The following is a 17,568-nucleotide window of genomic DNA, read 5'->3' on the forward strand; positions in this document are numbered from 1 at the left end:
CCTGGAAAGATCTTTTACACTGATTATACAAAATAAATAAATAAAAGACCGGCATCGTGAAAAAGTGAACCTTTATTATTATCAGCAGTTCATATGCCAGATTTTGTGGCTCCCTTTTTTTTTTTTTTTTTATGTTATTTTTCCAGGTTTTTATCAAAATAAAAAAAGTGTATATTAGTAATTGGAGAATAGAAAAATCTACTGTATAAAACAAAACATCAAACACACGGCGTTCAGTGTATAATAAGGTTATCCTTCATCGTTACTCTGCACTGGAGCTGAAATTCCATCACGTCGATGGCACGTTTTACACGTATTGTCACGTTTATAACCTTTAACACTTTACGTCCAGGTTTAATGTGGATTTTTTTTTTTTTAAAACAAGACGAACTAACTAAGGAACAAGATGTGGAATATAAACAGTTCCCTTCTGTACAGTACAAATATGAATATATATATATAAAAAAAAAAAACAGGACCTTCTGAATCGGTGATGAGGTTCCTGGAGCAAATCCTTCTATAATACAAAAATGACGGATCAGTGCGTGGGGTTTAAGAGTCTTTATAAGAAATGCACTTGGTGTGAGAGAACTTTCGCTTCCTGCTCCACAGCGAGAGGTCACATGGGCTTTCTGTCCACGAATCAGGCTCAGGACGGAGACTTGACGCTTGTATTTGTTAATTCCAGCATCAGATAGAAAAGAGACTCAATTAAAAACACACACACACACACACACACACACACACACACACACACACACCAGCTTTTTGTTCAGAAGCAGTGTGTTCATCCTTTGAGAAGGACGCTGGAGCTTCTTCTAAACAGCTAAACATTATAGATGTGAAAGTCCTGTAGAAGGAGGACCCTCGCTCACACTTTGCTCTCAGACGGAGGGTCGCTGAGGGCCAAAACGATGTCGCTGAAGGACACTCTGTCTTTAGGGCTGGAGGCCCAGCAGCGAACCATCAGCTTGTAGATACGGGACGGACAGCTGTGTGGAGGAGACAGCTTCAGCTTTCCTTCCTGAAGACCTGAAATGCACAGTTAAGAAGAGGTTTTAAGGCCGTAATCCATGAGAGCAGCTCTTGGAGTCTTATCTAAGATGTACACCAGACCATAAGCTCCTTTCGGAGCATTCCACCTGTAGTCCTTTTTTTGCTTTTATAATGACCTCCACTCTCCTAGGAAGATGTTCCACTAGAGATGAAGGTGTGCTGTTCCAGCATGATAAGGCCCCCCCACTGCATACAACCAGCTCCATGAAGATCTACTTCACATAATAGGTGTTGAAGATCTCAGTGTTTAAGATGTTGGACTGATCGGAAGGTCATACGTTCGAATCCCAGCTGCTGCTACTACCAAAGCTGCGTTAATTATTAGAATAGGTGTAGTTTGAGGAACACTGGGGTGCAGTCAGCGTTCCAATTCATCCAACATGTGTTTAATAGGATTGAGGTCAGAGCTCTATAGCAGGAGATCTTCCACTCCAACCCATACCTTCACGAAGCTGGCTTTGGATTAGGGGCATCGTCAGGGGTCTTCTAGTTCAAGACGTTCTGTACAATTGTGTGCCTCTAGATGTGTGCTACAGTTTAGAATCATTTCTTTCCCTCTTTCTTTCTTACTTTCCTTTTTCCTTCCCTTTCTGATGTTCTCCTTTTTTTTTGCTTTCCTTTCTTCATTTTCGTCTTTCCTTCCTTCCTTCTGTTTTCTTTTTGTTCCCTCTTTCTTTTCTTTCTCCTTTCCTTCTTTTTTCTTTCCTTCTGTTTTCTTTTTTTCAAACCTTCTTTATCTTTCTATCTTTTGTTTTCTTTCTCCCTTCCTTCATTCTGTTTTCTTTCTCCCTCCCTTCCTTCATTCTGTTTTCTTTCTCCCTCCCTCCCTTCCTTCATTCTGTTTTCTTTCTCCCTCCCTCCCTTCCTTCATTCTGTTTTCTTTCTCCCTCCCTCCCTTCCTTCATTCTGTTTTCTTTCTCCCTCCCTCCCTTCCTTCCTTCATTTCTTTCTCCCTCCCTCCCTTCCTTCCTTCATTTCTTTCTCCCTCCCTCCCTTCCTTCCTTCATTTCTTTCTCCCTCCCTCCCTTCCTTCCTTCATTTCTTTCTCCCTCCCTCCCTTCCTTCCTTCATTTCTTTCTCCCTCCCTCCCTTCCTTCCTTCATTTCTTTCTCCCTCCCTCCCTTCCTTCCTTCATTTCTTTCTCCCTCCCTCCCTTCCTTCCTTCATTTCTTTCTCCCTCCCTCCCTTCCTTCCTTCATTTCTTTCTCCCTCCCTCCCTTCCTTCCTTCATTTCTTTCTCCCTCCCTCCCTTCCTTCCTTCATTTCTTTCTCCCTCCCTCCCTTCCTTCCTTCATTTCTTTCTCCCTCCCTCCCTTCCTTCCTTCATTTCTTTCTCCCTCCCTCCCTTCCTTCCTTCATTTCTTTCTCCCTCCCTCCCTTCCTTCCTTCATTTCTTTCTCCCTCCCTCCCTTCCTTCCTTCATTTCTTTCTCCCTCCCTCCCTTCCTTCCTTCATTTCTTTCTCCCTCCCTCCCTTCCTTCCTTCATTTCTTTCTCCCTCCCTCCCTTCCTTCCTTCATTTCTTTCTCCCTCCCTCCCTTCCTTCCTTCATTTCTTTCTCCCTCCCTCCCTTCCTTCCTTCATTTCTTTCTCCCTCCCTTCCTTCCTTCATTTCTTTCTCCCTCCCTCCCTTCCTTCCTTCATTTCTTTCTCCCTCCCTCCCTTCCTTCCTTCATTTCTTTCTCCCTCCCTCCCTTCCTTCCTTCATTTCTTTCTCCCTCCCTCCCTTCCTTCCTTCATTTCTTTCTCCCTCCCTCCCTTCCTTCCTTCATTTCTTTCTCCCTCCCTCCCTTCCTTCCTTCATTTCTTTCTCCCTCCCTCCCTTCCTTCCTTCATTTCTTTCTCCCTCCCTTCCTTCCTTCATTTCTTTCTCCCTCCCTTCCTTCCTTCATTTCTTTCTCCCTCCCTTCCTTCCTTCATTTCTTTCTCCCTCCCTTCCTTCCTTCATTTCTTTCTCCCTCCCTTCCTTCCTTCATTTCTTTCTCCCTCCCTTCCTTCCTTCATTTCTTTCTCCCTCCCTTCCTTCCTTCATTTCTTTCTCCCTCCCTTCCTTCCTTCATTTCTTTCTCCCTCCCTTCCTTCCTTCATTTCTTTCTCCCTCCCTTCCTTCCTTCATTTCTTTCTCCCTCCCTTCCTTCCTTCATTTCTTTCTCCCTCCCTTCCTTCCTTCATTTCTTTCTCCCTCCCTTCCTTCCTTCATTTCTTTCTCCCTCCCTTCCTTCCTTCATTTCTTTCTCCCTCCCTTCCTTCCTTCATTTCTTTCTCCCTCCCTTCCTTCCTTCTGTTTTCTTTCTCCCTCCCTTCCTTCCTTCTGTTTTCTTTCTCCCTCCCTTCCTTCCTTCTGTTTTCTTTCTCCCTCCCTTCCTTCCTTCTGTTTTCTTTCTCCCTCCCTTCCTTCCTTCTGTTTTCTTTCTCCCTCCCTTCCTTCCTTCTGTTTTCTTTCTCCCTCCCTTCCTTCCTTCATTCTGTTTTCTTTCTCCCTCCCTCCCTTCCTTCATTCTGTTTTCTTTCTCCCTCCCTCCCTTCCTTCCTTCATTTCTTTCTCCCTCCCTCCCTTCCTTCCTTCATTTCTTTCTCCCTCCCTCCCTTCCTTCCTTCATTTCTTTCTCCCTCCCTCCCTTCCTTCCTTCATTTCTTTCTCCCTCCCTCCCTTCCTTCCTTCATTTCTTTCTCCCTCCCTCCCTTCCTTCCTTCATTTCTTTCTCCCTCCCTCCCTTCCTTCCTTCATTTCTTTCTCCCTTCCTCCCTTCCTTCCTTCATTTCTTTCTCCCTCCCTCCCTTCCTTCCTTCATTTCTTTCTCCCTCCCTCCCTTCCTTCCTTCATTTCTTTCTCCCTCCCTCCCTTCCTTCCTTCATTTCTTTCTCCCTCCCTCCCTTCCTTCCTTCATTTCTTTCTCCCTCCCTCCCTTCCTTCCTTCATTTCTTTCTCCCTCCCTCCCTTCCTTCCTTCATTTCTTTCTCCCTCCCTCCCTTCCTTCCTTCATTTCTTTCTCCCTCCCTCCCTTCCTTCCTTCATTTCTTTCTCCCTCCCTCCCTTCCTTCCTTCATTTCTTTCTCCCTCCCTCCCTTCCTTCCTTCATTTCTTTCTCCCTCCCTCCCTTCCTTCCTTCATTTCTTTCTCCCTCCCTCCCTTCCTTCCTTCATTTCTTTCTCCCTCCCTCCCTTCCTTCCTTCATTTCTTTCTCCCTCCCTCCCTTCCTTCCTTCATTTCTTTCTCCCTCCCTCCCTTCCTTCCTTCATTTCTTTCTCCCTCCCTCCCTTCCTTCCTTCATTTCTTTCTCCCTCCCTCCCTTCCTTCCTTCATTTCTTTCTCCCTCCCTCCCTTCCTTCCTTCATTTCTTTCTCCCTCCCTCCCTTCCTTCCTTCATTTCTTTCTCCCTCCCTCCCTTCCTTCCTTCATTTCTTTCTCCCTCCCTCCCTTCCTTCCTTCATTTCTTTCTCCCTCCCTCCCTTCCTTCCTTCATTTCTTTCTCCCTCCCTCCCTTCCTTCCTTCATTTCTTTCTCCCTCCCTCCCTTCCTTCCTTCATTTCTTTCTCCCTCCCTCCCTTCCTTCCTTCATTTCTTTCTCCCTCCCTCCCTTCCTTCATTTCTTTCTCCCTCCCTTCCTTCCTTCATTTCTTTCTCCCTCCCTTCCTTCCTTCATTTCTTTCTCCCTCCCTTCCTTCCTTCATTTCTTTCTCCCTCCCTTCCTTCCTTCATTTCTTTCTCCCTCCCTTCCTTCCTTCATTTCTTTCTCCCTCCCTTCCTTCCTTCATTTCTTTCTCCCTCCCTTCCTTCCTTCATTTCTTTCTCCCTCCCTTCCTTCCTTCATTTCTTTCTCCCTCCCTTCCTTCCTTCATTTCTTTCTCCCTCCCTTCCTTCCTTCATTTCTTTCTCCCTCCCTTCCTTCCTTCATTTCTTTCTCCCTCCCTTCCTTCCTTCATTTCTTTCTCCCTCCCTTCCTTCCTTCATTTCTTTCTCCCTCCCTTCCTTCCTTCATTTCTTTCTCTCTCCCTTCCTTCCTTCATTTCTTTCTCCCTCCCTTCCTTCCTTCATTTCTTTCTCCCTCCCTTCCTTCCTTCATTTCTTTCTCCCTCCCTTCCTTCCTTCATTTCTTTCTCCCTCCCTTCCTTCCTTCATTTCTTTCTCCCTCCCTTCCTTCCTTCATTTCTTTCTCCCTCCCTTCCTTCCTTCATTTCTTTCTCCCTCCCTTCCTTCCTTCATTTCTTTCTCCCTCCCTTCCTTCCTTCATTTCTTTCTCCCTCCCTTCCTTCCTTCATTTCTTTCTCCCTCCCTTCCTTCCTTCATTTCTTTCTCCCTCCCTTCCTTCCTTCTGTTTTCTTTCTCCCTCCCTTCCTTCCTTCTGTTTTCTTTCTCCCTCCCTTCCTTCCTTCTGTTTTCTTTCTCCCTCCCTTCCTTCCTTCTGTTTTCTTTCTCCCTCCCTTCCTTCCTTCTGTTTTCTTTCTCCCTCCCTTCCTTCCTTCATTTCTTTCTCCCTCCCTTCCTTCCTTCTGTTTTCTTTCTCCCTCCCTTCCTTCCTTCTGTTTTCTTTCTCCCTCCCTTCCTTCCTTCTGTTTTCTTTCTCCCTCCCTTCCTTCCTTCATTTCTTTCTCCCTCCCTTCCTTCCTTCATTTCTTTCTTTCTCCCTCCCTTCCTTCCTTCCTTCCTTTCTTTCTCCCTCCCTTCCTTCCTTCATTTCTTTCTCCCTCCCTTCCTTCCTTTCTTTCTCCCTCCCTTCCTTCCTTCATTTCTTTCTCCCTCCCTCCCTCCCTCCATTTCTTTCTCCCTCCCTCCCTCCCTCCATTTCTTTCTCCCTCCCTTCCTTCCTTCATTTCTTTCTCCCTCCCTTCCTTCCTTCATTTCTTTCTCCCTCCCTTCCTTCCTTCATTTCTTTCTCCCTCCCTTCCTTCCTTCATTTCTTTCTCCCTCCCTTCCTTCCTTCATTTCTTTCTCCCTCCCTTCCTTCCTTCTGTTTTCTTTCTCCCTCCCTTCCTTCCTTCTGTTTTCTTTCTCCCTCCCTTCCTTCCTTCTGTTTTCTTTCTCCCTCCCTTCCTTCCTTCTGTTTTCTTTCTCCCTCCCTTCCTTCCTTCTGTTTTCTTTCTCCCTCCCTTCCTTCCTTCTGTTTTCTTTCTCCCTCCCTTCCTTCCTTCATTTATTTCTCCCTCCCTTCCTTCCTTCATTTCTTTCTCCCTCCCTTCCTTCCTTCTGTTTTCTTTCTCCCTCCCTTCCTTCCTTCATTTCTTTCTCCCTCCCTTCCTTCCTTCATTTCTTTCTTTCTCCCTCCCTTCCTTCCTTCATTTCTTTCTCCCTCCCTTCCTTCCTTTCTTTCTCCCTCCCTTCCTTCCTTCATTTCTTTCTCCCTCCCTCCCTCCCTCCCTCTCTTTCTTTCTTTCTTTCTTTCTTTCTTTCTTTCTTTCTTTCTTTCTTTCTTTCTTTCTTTCTTTCTTTCTTTCTTTCTTTCTTTCTTCCAACCTTCCTCATCTTTCTATCTTCCTTCTTTTTCTTTCTCCCTTCATTCAGTTTCTTACTTCCTTCATTTTTTCCCTTCCTTCCTCTCTTTTTTTCCTTCCTTCCTACTTTCTTCCTTTCCTCCATTTTTCCTTTTCCCCTTACCTTCTAGGACCTTGTCGTCAGGAAGCTCAGCATATGGAAGTTCCCCAAAACTGAAAACCTCCCACATGAGGACACCGAAAGCCCAAACATCCGACTTCGTGGAGAAATCGTCCTCGAACACAGACTCGGATGGGAGCCAGCGCAGGGGGATCCAGGCCTGACGGTAATGATAATACTCACTACACACACACACACACACACACACACACACACACACACACACACACACACACACACACACACACACACACACACACACACACACAGACACACACAGACACACACACACACACACAATCATTAAATGTACAGTTGTTTTTTGAGGAGATTTATTAACATGCCAATCTAACAATGTATCTAACGTTACATTTTGTAGCCTGTGTGTGTGTGTGTGTGTGTGTGTGTGTGTGTGTACCTGGTGTAGACATCCTTGCTGAGCCCCAGTGCAGACACTTTGACCTGCCTCTTGGCACTAATGAGGCAGTTGCGTGCAGCGAGGTCTCTGTGGACGAAGCGCTGGTTGGAGAGATACTCCATCGCCCGAGCAACCTGCACACACACCGACACCTGGGAACACACACGAGACACAAAGCCCACTGTTTATATCCTTGTGTGTGGTCCGTTATGCACATAATCCACTAATTAAACAAGCAACAGGTATGCTGAGAGTTTTACCTTCTGCTTGGTGCTGAGTGAGTGACCCTTCACTTTCTCATCCTTACACTTGGAGATTTTGAGGTACTGTTTCAGGTCACCCTGAGGAAGACAGAACCCAGTTAGATGTGTTCGATGTGATGCACTGCTTCTGGTTTAAACTGAGACGCTGAGAATCACTGAGTCACGTTTTAATCCATTTTCACCCATAAATATGTATCAAATTATTCCCAAGTACAAGTTTACGTAAGAGTTTCTATCCAATCAGGAGGTCTTCAGAAATCAGCTCCTGTAGATCCAAATACATTAGAATGAACCTGCTGCCTCACATTTTGATTGGCCACACCGAGGCCGTCTAGCAGGGGTACAAGAACGTTGGCGTCTTCGTTGTCCTGAAGGCAAACATATAATTTGCCTTTATTTCAAATCCCCAGGAATCCCTGTGGCATCATAATGATGGTATTATGAGGTGTATTAACAGGCCTAGGTGTGAAAAACATGCATGAGACTGGTATGTGCTGCTTTTTGACCCCTTTCCCTTTCCACAATTAGCCCCCATTCGCTGTTATAATGCCCTCCACTCTTCTGGGAAGATGTTCCACTAGATTTTGTGGAGATTCATTCAGCCACAGGGGGGTTAGTAAAGTCAGGTACTGATGTAGGTGAGGTGAGAAGGTCTGAGGTGCAGTCAGCGTTCATATTCATCCTGTTCAATAGGGATGAGGTCAGAGCCCCATGGCAGTCCAATCAGACCAATCTCAGCTTGTTAGGAAGTTGAGGTCAGAGCAGCATGCTGCATCACTCCTGGGTCAGAAAGGGTTAAGGGTCTTGCTCAAGCTTATAGCAGTGGAGTGTGAATCCATGAAGAAAAATTTACCATGTCAGCATATTCCAGGATCATGTAGTACGGCTCTGCTTCTCTGCACACGCCCAGCAGACGCGTGATGTTCGGGTGGCCGAGTTTGGCGAACATCTCGCATTCACGCCGGAATTCCGTCTGCACCTGTTCGTCTTTGGCCTGCAAACTCTTCACCAGGACCGCCGTTTCTTCGTCGTCCGCACCGCTCTTCACCTTGGCCAGGAGAACCTCCCCGAACTCTCCTTTACCTGAGGAACAACACGATCACATGATCATCACACAATGTTTTTTGTCTTTGGCACTTTGGCACGATGCTTCTTGCCGTATCTGATCTGATTTGAGGGAGAGAGGTTTCAAGCCGATACCCAGTGTTGTGATGGCGTGAAGGCTGGTGCGAGCGAACTGCAGCTTGTCTTGCGTGCTGTGGCGCTTGTGGTTCCCAGAAGAGGACGACGACATGGTGTTCAGCGGCACTTCCTCCTGGATCTCAGCGGTGGTCTGTCCGTTCTGCTGCCCTGCCCCTCCTGTAGGAGAAAAATCAGGAAACTGATTCTAAAGCAGAGATCGTTTTATTTGCTCTATAGTGTAAATGTCCCTCCAACTTTATGGTAACAGTTTGTGGAAGAACCACATATCGCTGGAAAAGTCAGTTGTCCCAGTGCTTTTGTCCATATTGTGTATTTCTAAGGACTTTCCATTGATATAATAAATGTACCAAAACAATACCAGAACTTAAGGGGAAACACATTGGATTATTTCTTTATAAATCACGTGACAAGAAACGATAAGAGTTTATATACGAGCACAAACACACACCATTGAGACACTCCATCTCGGGCTCGTCTTTGTCCTGGCTCTGCTGCAGCCTCTTGGCTTTGCGTCTTTGCTTGCAGTAGAACATAAGGCCGAGGACGACGATGATGTAAGCGACAGCCGCGCCCACCGACAGCCCGACCGTCTGGATCATCTTGTACGGAGCTTTCTCTTCGTCTGCCAGCGTGTGGTGCACTGGTTTCTCTACAACCACAAACACACACGACACAACAATGTATTCAGTGTTTCAGAGACAAATCAACGATTAGAGACAGTCGAGTAATGCAGGCTGCATGTTGGACGCATTAGAAGCAGGAGAAAATCTTTCATTAATGAATCATTATGACTTTAATATCATGTCTGTTGTGTAGCTTTATTTTGTAAATCTACCACAGTTACTTTGGATGTAAATACATTTTTGGAATTCCGGGTCACTAATCAGCCCGGAATGAATCCCCCCATATGGCCGATGGTATTCGGATACCCGCTTTTTTCACCTATTAGGGTGGTATCAAAGGTTTACAAGACTAGCGCTCCACAGATCCAGACGCTTTTGCCGAATGTCCTCCCTCAGACGTCTTAAAAACTGCCAATAGAACTCGCTATTGATGGTTTTCAATGACATGAAGAAAAAAAAAAAAAAGAAAAAAATTGGAGCATGCACTTTTCGGTCATGGAGATGATGGGCTCTTCCACTGCAAAGACTGTTGCTTCATCTTTTCAGTAACTCCAAGTTTCGGTGCTTTCTGTGACTGTGCGTGCAGCCTTGTGCTGCCATCTTTTGGTGTTTCTCGTCTCCAAACCTTTTGATACCACCTCGTATGTGGTTCTTGTATTAATGCCATTTCGCAGATGCCCTTCTTCAGATCGACTTACAGAAGGTGAGGGATAAGGGCCTTGCTCAAGGGCCCAGCAATGGCCTCTTGGTAATGCTGAGATTTGAACTTGTGACCTTCTGAACGATGATCCTGAATCCAATGCCTTAATCACTACCACTTCCTGTTCTTCCCTGAACCCGTTTCAGCATGACAATGCCCCTGTGCACAAATCCAGCTCCATGAAGATCTGCTTTACATGGGTTTGAAGATGTGGAACATCTCTTGCTACAGAGCTCCAGCCCTATTGTTTTATGATGAATGTGAACACTGCACTGCACCCCAGGCCTCCTCATGTCACACCTACACCAGTACCTGACTTTACTAACGCCCTTGTGGGTAAAGAAATCTCAACAAAATCTAATGGAACATCTTTCCAGAGGAATGGAGCTTATAATAAAAGCAAATGGAGACTCGGATGTGGAATGGGATGTTCAAAAAGAAGCCCAATCTTATGGTCAGGTGTCCAAACACCTTCGAACAAGTACACAGTAAGAGCAGGTACATTGAGCCATAGTGTCTCATGACCTACACAGATCTGATATTTTGCACATTTATTGCACGGATTTATATGATTTCTTCTCAATCGGCTTTGGAAAAGGCGACTCATCGACTCCATTTTCAAAATATGAGGAATAGTGAATCGTTTCCAGCCGTAATATCCAGCAGCTGAACCCTCACTCTGGCCTCGGACCTCGGACGACGCTTGGTACCGGGTTACTGGAAATTCTAGAAATCCATGAACGCTGTCCCTCAGCTTGAACTCACCCACGACGTAGAGCTCTGCAGATGTGTGGGCGATGTTGCAGCTGTTCCCAGCAATGCAGGTGTACCTGCCCGTGTCCTCCGTACTGACTTCTTGAATAACCAGAGAGCCATTGGGCATCGTCTGGAACCTTTATCACACACACACACACACACACACACACACACACACACACACACGAGAAGGCACGTGAATTCTTTTTGCAATGGATTAACAAAAGTTCTTGACTTTATCAAGACCCTTGTGTCTGAATGAATCTCTGCAAATCTCCACAAAATCTAGTGGAACATCTTCCCAGAAGAGAGGAGCAAATAGAAAGTCAGTGTGGCTGCTCAAAATGTGTCCACAAACTTTTTATATATATATGTATATATTTAGTCTAATTCATTAGTAATGGATGAGTCGTCACAAAACAGGGATTTTTTTTTTACCTGCTCTTGTTGGACTCGAGGAATTTGTCTTTCTTTTTCCACTGGATGATGGGTGAAGGATCTCCTGTGGCTTGGCAGTGCAGCACGGCAGTGTGACCCTGATACACGGTAGTGTTCTCGGGCTTCAGTTTGAACGACACGTACACTAAAGAAACAGAACATGGATTCATGAAATGACACGAGCCTTGAGTCTAGTCTAAATGATCACCAATTAATCCACAAAAAGTGCTTGGAAGCAGCAAATTCACAGCTTTAGAACATCGCGACTTGTTGCCGTGAAAACAGCTCACGTGTCTTGTAATACTTGCGTGACTGCTGTCTGGAGAAGGAATAAAACACTTCAGGACATGCTTTTACATGCTTCCTTTACTGCTGTACTACTGTTGTGTTCCTCTTACACACCAGCGCACACTGATAACATGCTTTCTAACATTTTAGATTTACATTCAGATAGATACAGTGAGGAAAATAAGTATTTGAACACCCTGCTATTTTGCAAGTTCTCCCACTAAGAAATCATGGAGGGGTCTGAAATTGTCATCGTAGGTGCATGTCCACTGTGAGAGACATAATCTAAAAAAAAAATCCAGAAATCACAATATATGATTTTTAAACTATTTATTTGTATGATACAGCTGCAAATAAGTATTTGAACACCTGTCTATCAGCTAGAATTCTGACCCTTAAAGACCTGTTAGTCTGCCTTTAAAATGTCCACCTCCACTACATTTATTATCCTAAATTAGATGCACCTGTTTGAGGTCGTTAGCTGCATAAAGACACCTGTCCACCCCATACAATCAGTAAGAATCCAACTACTAACATGGCCAAGACCAAAGAGCTGTCCAAAGACACTAGAGACAAAATTGTACACCTCCACAAGGCTGGAAAGGGCTACGGGGAAATTGCCAAGCAGCTTGGTGAAAAAAGGTCCACTGTTGGAGCAATCATTAGAAAATGGAAGAAGCTAAACATGACTGTCAATCTCCCTCGGACTGGGGCTCCATGCAAGATCTCACCTCGTGGGGTCTCAATGATCTTAAGGAAGGTGAGAAATCAGCCCAGAATTACACAGGAGGAGTTGGTCAATGATCTGAAAAGAGCTGGGACCACCGTTTCCAAGGTTACTGTTGGTAATACACTAAGACGTCATGGTTTGAAATCATGCATGGCACGGAAGGTTCCCCTGCTTAAACCAGCACATGTCCAGGCACGTCTTAAGTTTGCCAATGACCATTTGAATGATCCAGAGGAGTCATGGGAGAAAGTCATGTAGTCAGATGAGACCAAAATAGAACTTTTGGGTCATAATTCCACTAAACGTGTTTGGAGGAAGAAGAATGATGAGTACCATCCCAAGAACACTATCCCTACTGTGAAGCATGGGGGTGGTAGCATCATGCTTTGGGGGTGTTTTTCTGCACATGGGACAGGGCGACTGCACTGTATTAAGGAGAAGATGACCGGGGCCTTGTATTTCGAGATTTTGGAGAACAACCGCCTTCCCTCAGTTAGAGCATTGAAGATGGGTCGAGGCTGGGTCTTCCAACATGACAATGACCCGAAGCACACAGCCAGGATAACCAAGGAGTGGCTCTGTAAGAAACATATCAAGGTTCTGGCATGGCCTAGCCAGTCTCCAGACCTAAACCCAAAAGATAATCTTTGGAGGGAGCTCAAACTCCGTGTTTCTCAGCGACAGTCCAGAAACCTGACTGATCTAGAGAAGATCTGTGTGGAGGAGTGGGCCAAAATCCCTCCTGCAGTGGGTGAAAAACTACAGGAAACGTTTGACCTCTGTAATTGGAAACAAAGGCTACTGTACCAAATATTAACATTGACTTTCTCAGGTGTTCAAATACTTATTTGCAGCTGTATCATACAAATAAATAGTTAAAAAATCATACATTGTGATTTCTGGATTTTCTTTTTTAGATTATGTCTCTCACAGTGGACATGCACCTACGATGACAATTTCAGACCCCTCCATGATTTCTAAGTGGGAGAACTTGCAAAATAGCAGGGTGTTCAAATACTTATTTTCCTCACTGTATGTAAGATAAGATGCACCTATAACATTATGAGCGGTGACGTGAAGAACACTGAGGATCTCTTCATCATGGCACCTGTCAGTGGGTGGATTTATTTATTTATTAGGCACCAAGTGAACATTTTGTCCTCAAAGTTGATGCGTTGGAAGCAGGAAAAATGGGCGAGCGTAAGACAAATTGTGACGTCTAGACGACTGGGTCAGAGTGCTTCCAAAAGTACTATCTATCAAAAGTGCTCCAAGGAAGGAAAAGTGGCGAACCGGCGACTGGGTCGTAGGCGGCCAAGGAGTACTGATGCACGTGAGGAGCGTAGGCTGGTCCATGTGGTCCAATCCAACAAAATTGCTAAAGAATTTCGTTACTTCTCAGGAGATACTCGTGTCTAACCGATAGGGAAAACATTCATATACAGCAATTATCCATCACTTTGTTTGTCATTTTGATGGTATTTCCTCCTGGAACCTTCTGACATGTAAACACCAGGTCAAAGACGAACACATGGTTCTTTCATTAGGACATTTGAACAGTGTGAGGAAGACGGATGGATTTAGATGAACAGGAAATGGTTCATATATGGTTGAAGAAAGTGGGACTTTACAGTATTTGGCCATTAGTTCATTTGTTTATCAAATTTCCTATATTTGGTTCAATGAAGATACATGAGATACAGAGCCACCTGAAACTGTAATTTTATTAAAACATGCAATTCGACCCTGTCCCTCTCTTTTCTTCGGATCTTCCTGACCCCGACTCCCTTCCTCTGAATGAGGTTCTCCTCAATTGGAGATCACGCTGTGTGAGGATGGGTCCACATCAACAGCCTAAAAGATCCATGAAGTTCCTGAGCAGCTCAAGAACTTTGTGGAAGGATCTGGATTGGAATTAATATCAACAGTCTGCTACAATGTGCTCCTGAGGTTGCATGAACAATTCTGCATCTAAGCATCCATCACTAAACAGTACAACTCCAGAATGATGGAACTTTAATGAGGTGCTGAGGATGGGTTCCCTTTGAGTCTGGTTCCTCTCAAGGTTTCTTCCTCATGAAGTCTCAGGAAATTCTTCCTTCACCACAGGCTCATTAGGTATTATAATAAAAAAATGTTTTTTAAACTTAGAGACTAAACTTTTTCATTCTGAAATTCGCAAAATTATTTGTATATGGGGAAGCAACCAATGCAAGATCTAAAGCTCGCAAGTTGTGTGTGTGTGTGTGTGTGTGTGTGTGTGTGTGTGTGTGTGTGTGTGTAATGCTGTATTTTACCTGCGACAGTGAGCTGGACCACAGCACGGATCTCTCCCTGCAAGCTGTTGGAGGCCACACAGGTGTAGTTCCCTGCATCTGCCCGAGTCACTTTGGAGAAGTGCAGTGTGCCTCCATTCTTCTCCACCCACGCTGGGATCTCAGTGCCGTCTGCAGGGGGCACCACAAACAGCCACATAATTATCTTACATGCCATAACAACCCTGCCAACACACACCCACACACACACACACACACACACACTTTCTACAGCAGCTGCTGCTGGACCGACACGCTTCACTGCTTCATAACAATCTGCTCATTGACCCTTTACACACAATGGAGACATCATTCCAACTTTCTCTCTTACACACTGGAATTTGGGGGTTTGCATGTGGATATGATTATGATCTCATTCACTGTATTGTAGAAAATTAATATAAATGCAAATTTAGATTTCATGAATATGTAACGGTATCCACCGTATAGCAATAATCCATATCATGGCACAACGTAATGCCGGTGGTCACGTTAATACGGATATAGCGTCCGCCCCAAGTGACCCATCACTTCTTCATCTCCTATCTTCATTCTCATGAGCAGATCAGAAACACCACACGCCTTACCCTTTTTATTATTCAAAGTTCTGCTCGCTCAGCATTCTTTTCATTTAATTTACAAGAATATTTTATTCCTTATACTGTAGATGAAACCAGGGCACTGGTTCTTTGGGTGGGTTCTGCAAAGAGAGGTGTTGAATGTTGTGGCCGTTCGAGGGCTTGGAAGCTTTTTTGAGCGTACGCAAGAAATAAAACGCAGATAAATGAATTAATTTATGGAAATTAGTGAACAGACAGAACATTGGGTCTTTGTTATGTTTGCAGGTACACACCGGCTTTCGTCCAGCGGATAGTGGGAGGCAGGCGGCCCTTGGCAGAACACTGCATACTGCCCTCCTTATCCAGCTCCTGGCACTGTAAGGACCGAGGCGTCGGGGTGAACTTCAGCCGCTCTGAAGAGTGGTACAGAACGTACAGAATGTAAGCATGAAAAACACCCTGAAGATAAATGAAGCAATACAGGGCAGCCTTTGGTAGAAAAATGATCCAAGCTGGAGGGGTGTAATGGGATCCGGTGTATTCAAAATATATAAAATGACCAATTGGAGCCACAGTTTTTTTACCATCTGACTCTCACTCTTACCCAATACAGTGACTCGGGCGTAGGAGACTATTTTCCCCGCTTCGTTTGTACTCTCACAGGTGTACATGTGGCCATCGTACACCTCCACGCTGTTGATACGCAGAGTTCCATTGGGGAATTGCTTAAAACGGGTATCCTGTCACACACACACACACACACACACACACACACACACACACACACACACACACACACACACACACACACACACCAGTGTGCATTAGATATAGCAAATATACAGACTCATCAACTTGTCATTACTATTAAACAAATCCCTTGAAAGTTTAGTGCCTTTGTATCAGATTCAGTATTACAGAACACAAAACTCAGAGCATGTGACATCTGTTAGGAGATTATTACGGACTTATTACGGATTATTATTGTGGACTTGCACAGGAACCGAATTACTGTATTGTTTACTCTGAGAAGGAAACACGGCCCAAATAAAGAACCCAACTGAATGGGACATGTTTGTTCTCATGATACCTCAAATGCTGCCTGTTATTAGGAAGCTGCATTCTGATGACATGACATTTATTATATACACAAGTAAAAGTCCTTGTATCTGTATTTTGGACGGTAAGATTCAAAGATTCGCATCGGCAAAAAAGTTAACGATTGGTGATGCTTCGATTGAAAAAAGTGTGCATCAGATACAAGCTGGCATTTGTATCGCAATGCAATATTTTGCATTAATAAACATATTTGTGTCGGTAAAAAAATGACATTTATATATCATTATTAGTAGGTGCCCTTTACTTTTATTATTTACGAAAAGTGCCATTATTTGTGACCAATATTTGATCTGTGGATCGATTTCTCGTCGCTGAACTGTTTCTCAGGCGCGTCCTCTCAGCACCGCTGCTGCTACGTGAACATGACGTATCACAACGCTACTAGGACTGGGGAATGTCCTGAGAGTCACATAAAATACAGATAAACATGGCAGAGGTAGAGCTGTAACTTCTTGCAGACACAACAGAAAAAGAACCTCTGGTTTTATTGAATTTTATTTTTGCTCTACAAAGTCTCGTTTGCGAAAGGCTCATGCGTTAGAACTCAGAAGGTTCGTGAGGTAAATTGATGGTCTGCAGTCTGTCTGAACTGAAAAAAAGAAATTAACTCTGTGCACCATATTGAACTGCACAGAATCATATTTTTCCATTGCATCGTATTGCATTGTGTCGAATCGAAATGGGGTGAACCGTATCGCATCGGATCGATGAATGATTCATGTGCATCTTTAATATATCGTTGGCGTTGCATCGAGATGCCAATCGCAAACTGTACAGACTCTCCCACTGGCTTCAGGATGTGAGAAACATATGCGTCCACTCACCTCGGCACTGATCGGCTGCATGTTGCGATACCACGTGACCTCAGGGTCAGGTGTGGCACGGGTGTAACAGTGTAAATACCCAGCATGCCCCTCTTCCAGCTGGCTATCTGTATCTGGCTTCTGCACCCATTCGGGTTGCGCTGATGAGCAGTAAAAATGTTAAAGGAACGTTAACGGAAAGCTGAAAAACATCCGAATAAAATACAGATGTGAGACAGATGAAATTCTACTTACTGGCCACAGTAACCGTGAGCTCCTGTTTCCTCTGTCCAGCTTTATTCTGGGCGAAACACGTGTAGATGCCAGAGTCTTCGGCACGCGTCGGGCTGAAGACCAGATCCAGACCATCCTGGAACACACGCCCTTCAATGGGCAGACGCTGACCCTCTCGCTCCCACCACACCTCGGGCTCAGGATGAGCGCGAGGGGGCCGGCAGGGGACCCGCTCCAGAGAGCTGGCCCTGAAGACACGAGACTGTCGAGGAGGCATTTCATCGATTTCTGCCAGAGGGATGATCATGAAGAAGGGTGAAGGTTAGATTTCTCCAACTACATACCTACACTATTCATTATTTATTATGATGATGATGATGATGATGATTCAGGGTTTCATTAAAAATTAAATTTAAGACCTATAGCACAACATTAATGATTTGATAAACTTGCACTTTTATCTGGTATAGAAA

At 44.7% G+C, this 17,568-nt stretch overlaps 1 protein-coding gene across 1 annotated transcript in view; it reads right to left on the bottom strand.

The window, feature by feature from the left end:
• Nucleotides 1-54: 54 nt before the first annotated feature.
• The window catches only part of ptk7a (protein tyrosine kinase 7a), a 42,888-nt gene continuing 25,374 nt past the window's right edge, over nt 55-17,568 (bottom strand). Inside the window, exons 7-20 of the mRNA XM_083559051.1 lie at nt 17,117-17,383; nt 16,883-17,022; nt 15,544-15,679; nt 15,233-15,352; nt 14,362-14,511; nt 11,047-11,191; nt 10,618-10,745; nt 8,978-9,178; nt 8,527-8,685; nt 8,180-8,409; nt 7,324-7,404; nt 7,064-7,215; nt 6,649-6,827; nt 55-1,032 (exon numbers count right to left, since the gene is read on the bottom strand). Of these exons, the coding sequence (XP_083415177.1) occupies nt 872-1,032; nt 6,649-6,827; nt 7,064-7,215; nt 7,324-7,404; nt 8,180-8,409; nt 8,527-8,685; nt 8,978-9,178; nt 10,618-10,745; nt 11,047-11,191; nt 14,362-14,511; nt 15,233-15,352; nt 15,544-15,679; nt 16,883-17,022; nt 17,117-17,383 (2,249 nt within the window). The 3' untranslated portion in view covers nt 55-871. The remainder of the gene's footprint in view (nt 1,033-6,648; nt 6,828-7,063; nt 7,216-7,323; nt 7,405-8,179; nt 8,410-8,526; nt 8,686-8,977; nt 9,179-10,617; nt 10,746-11,046; nt 11,192-14,361; nt 14,512-15,232; nt 15,353-15,543; nt 15,680-16,882; nt 17,023-17,116; nt 17,384-17,568) is intronic.

Source organism: Silurus aristotelis, assembly GCF_946808225.1.
Source record: "Silurus aristotelis genome assembly, chromosome: 13".
Classification (NCBI taxonomy): Eukaryota; Metazoa; Chordata; class Actinopteri; order Siluriformes; family Siluridae; genus Silurus; species Silurus aristotelis.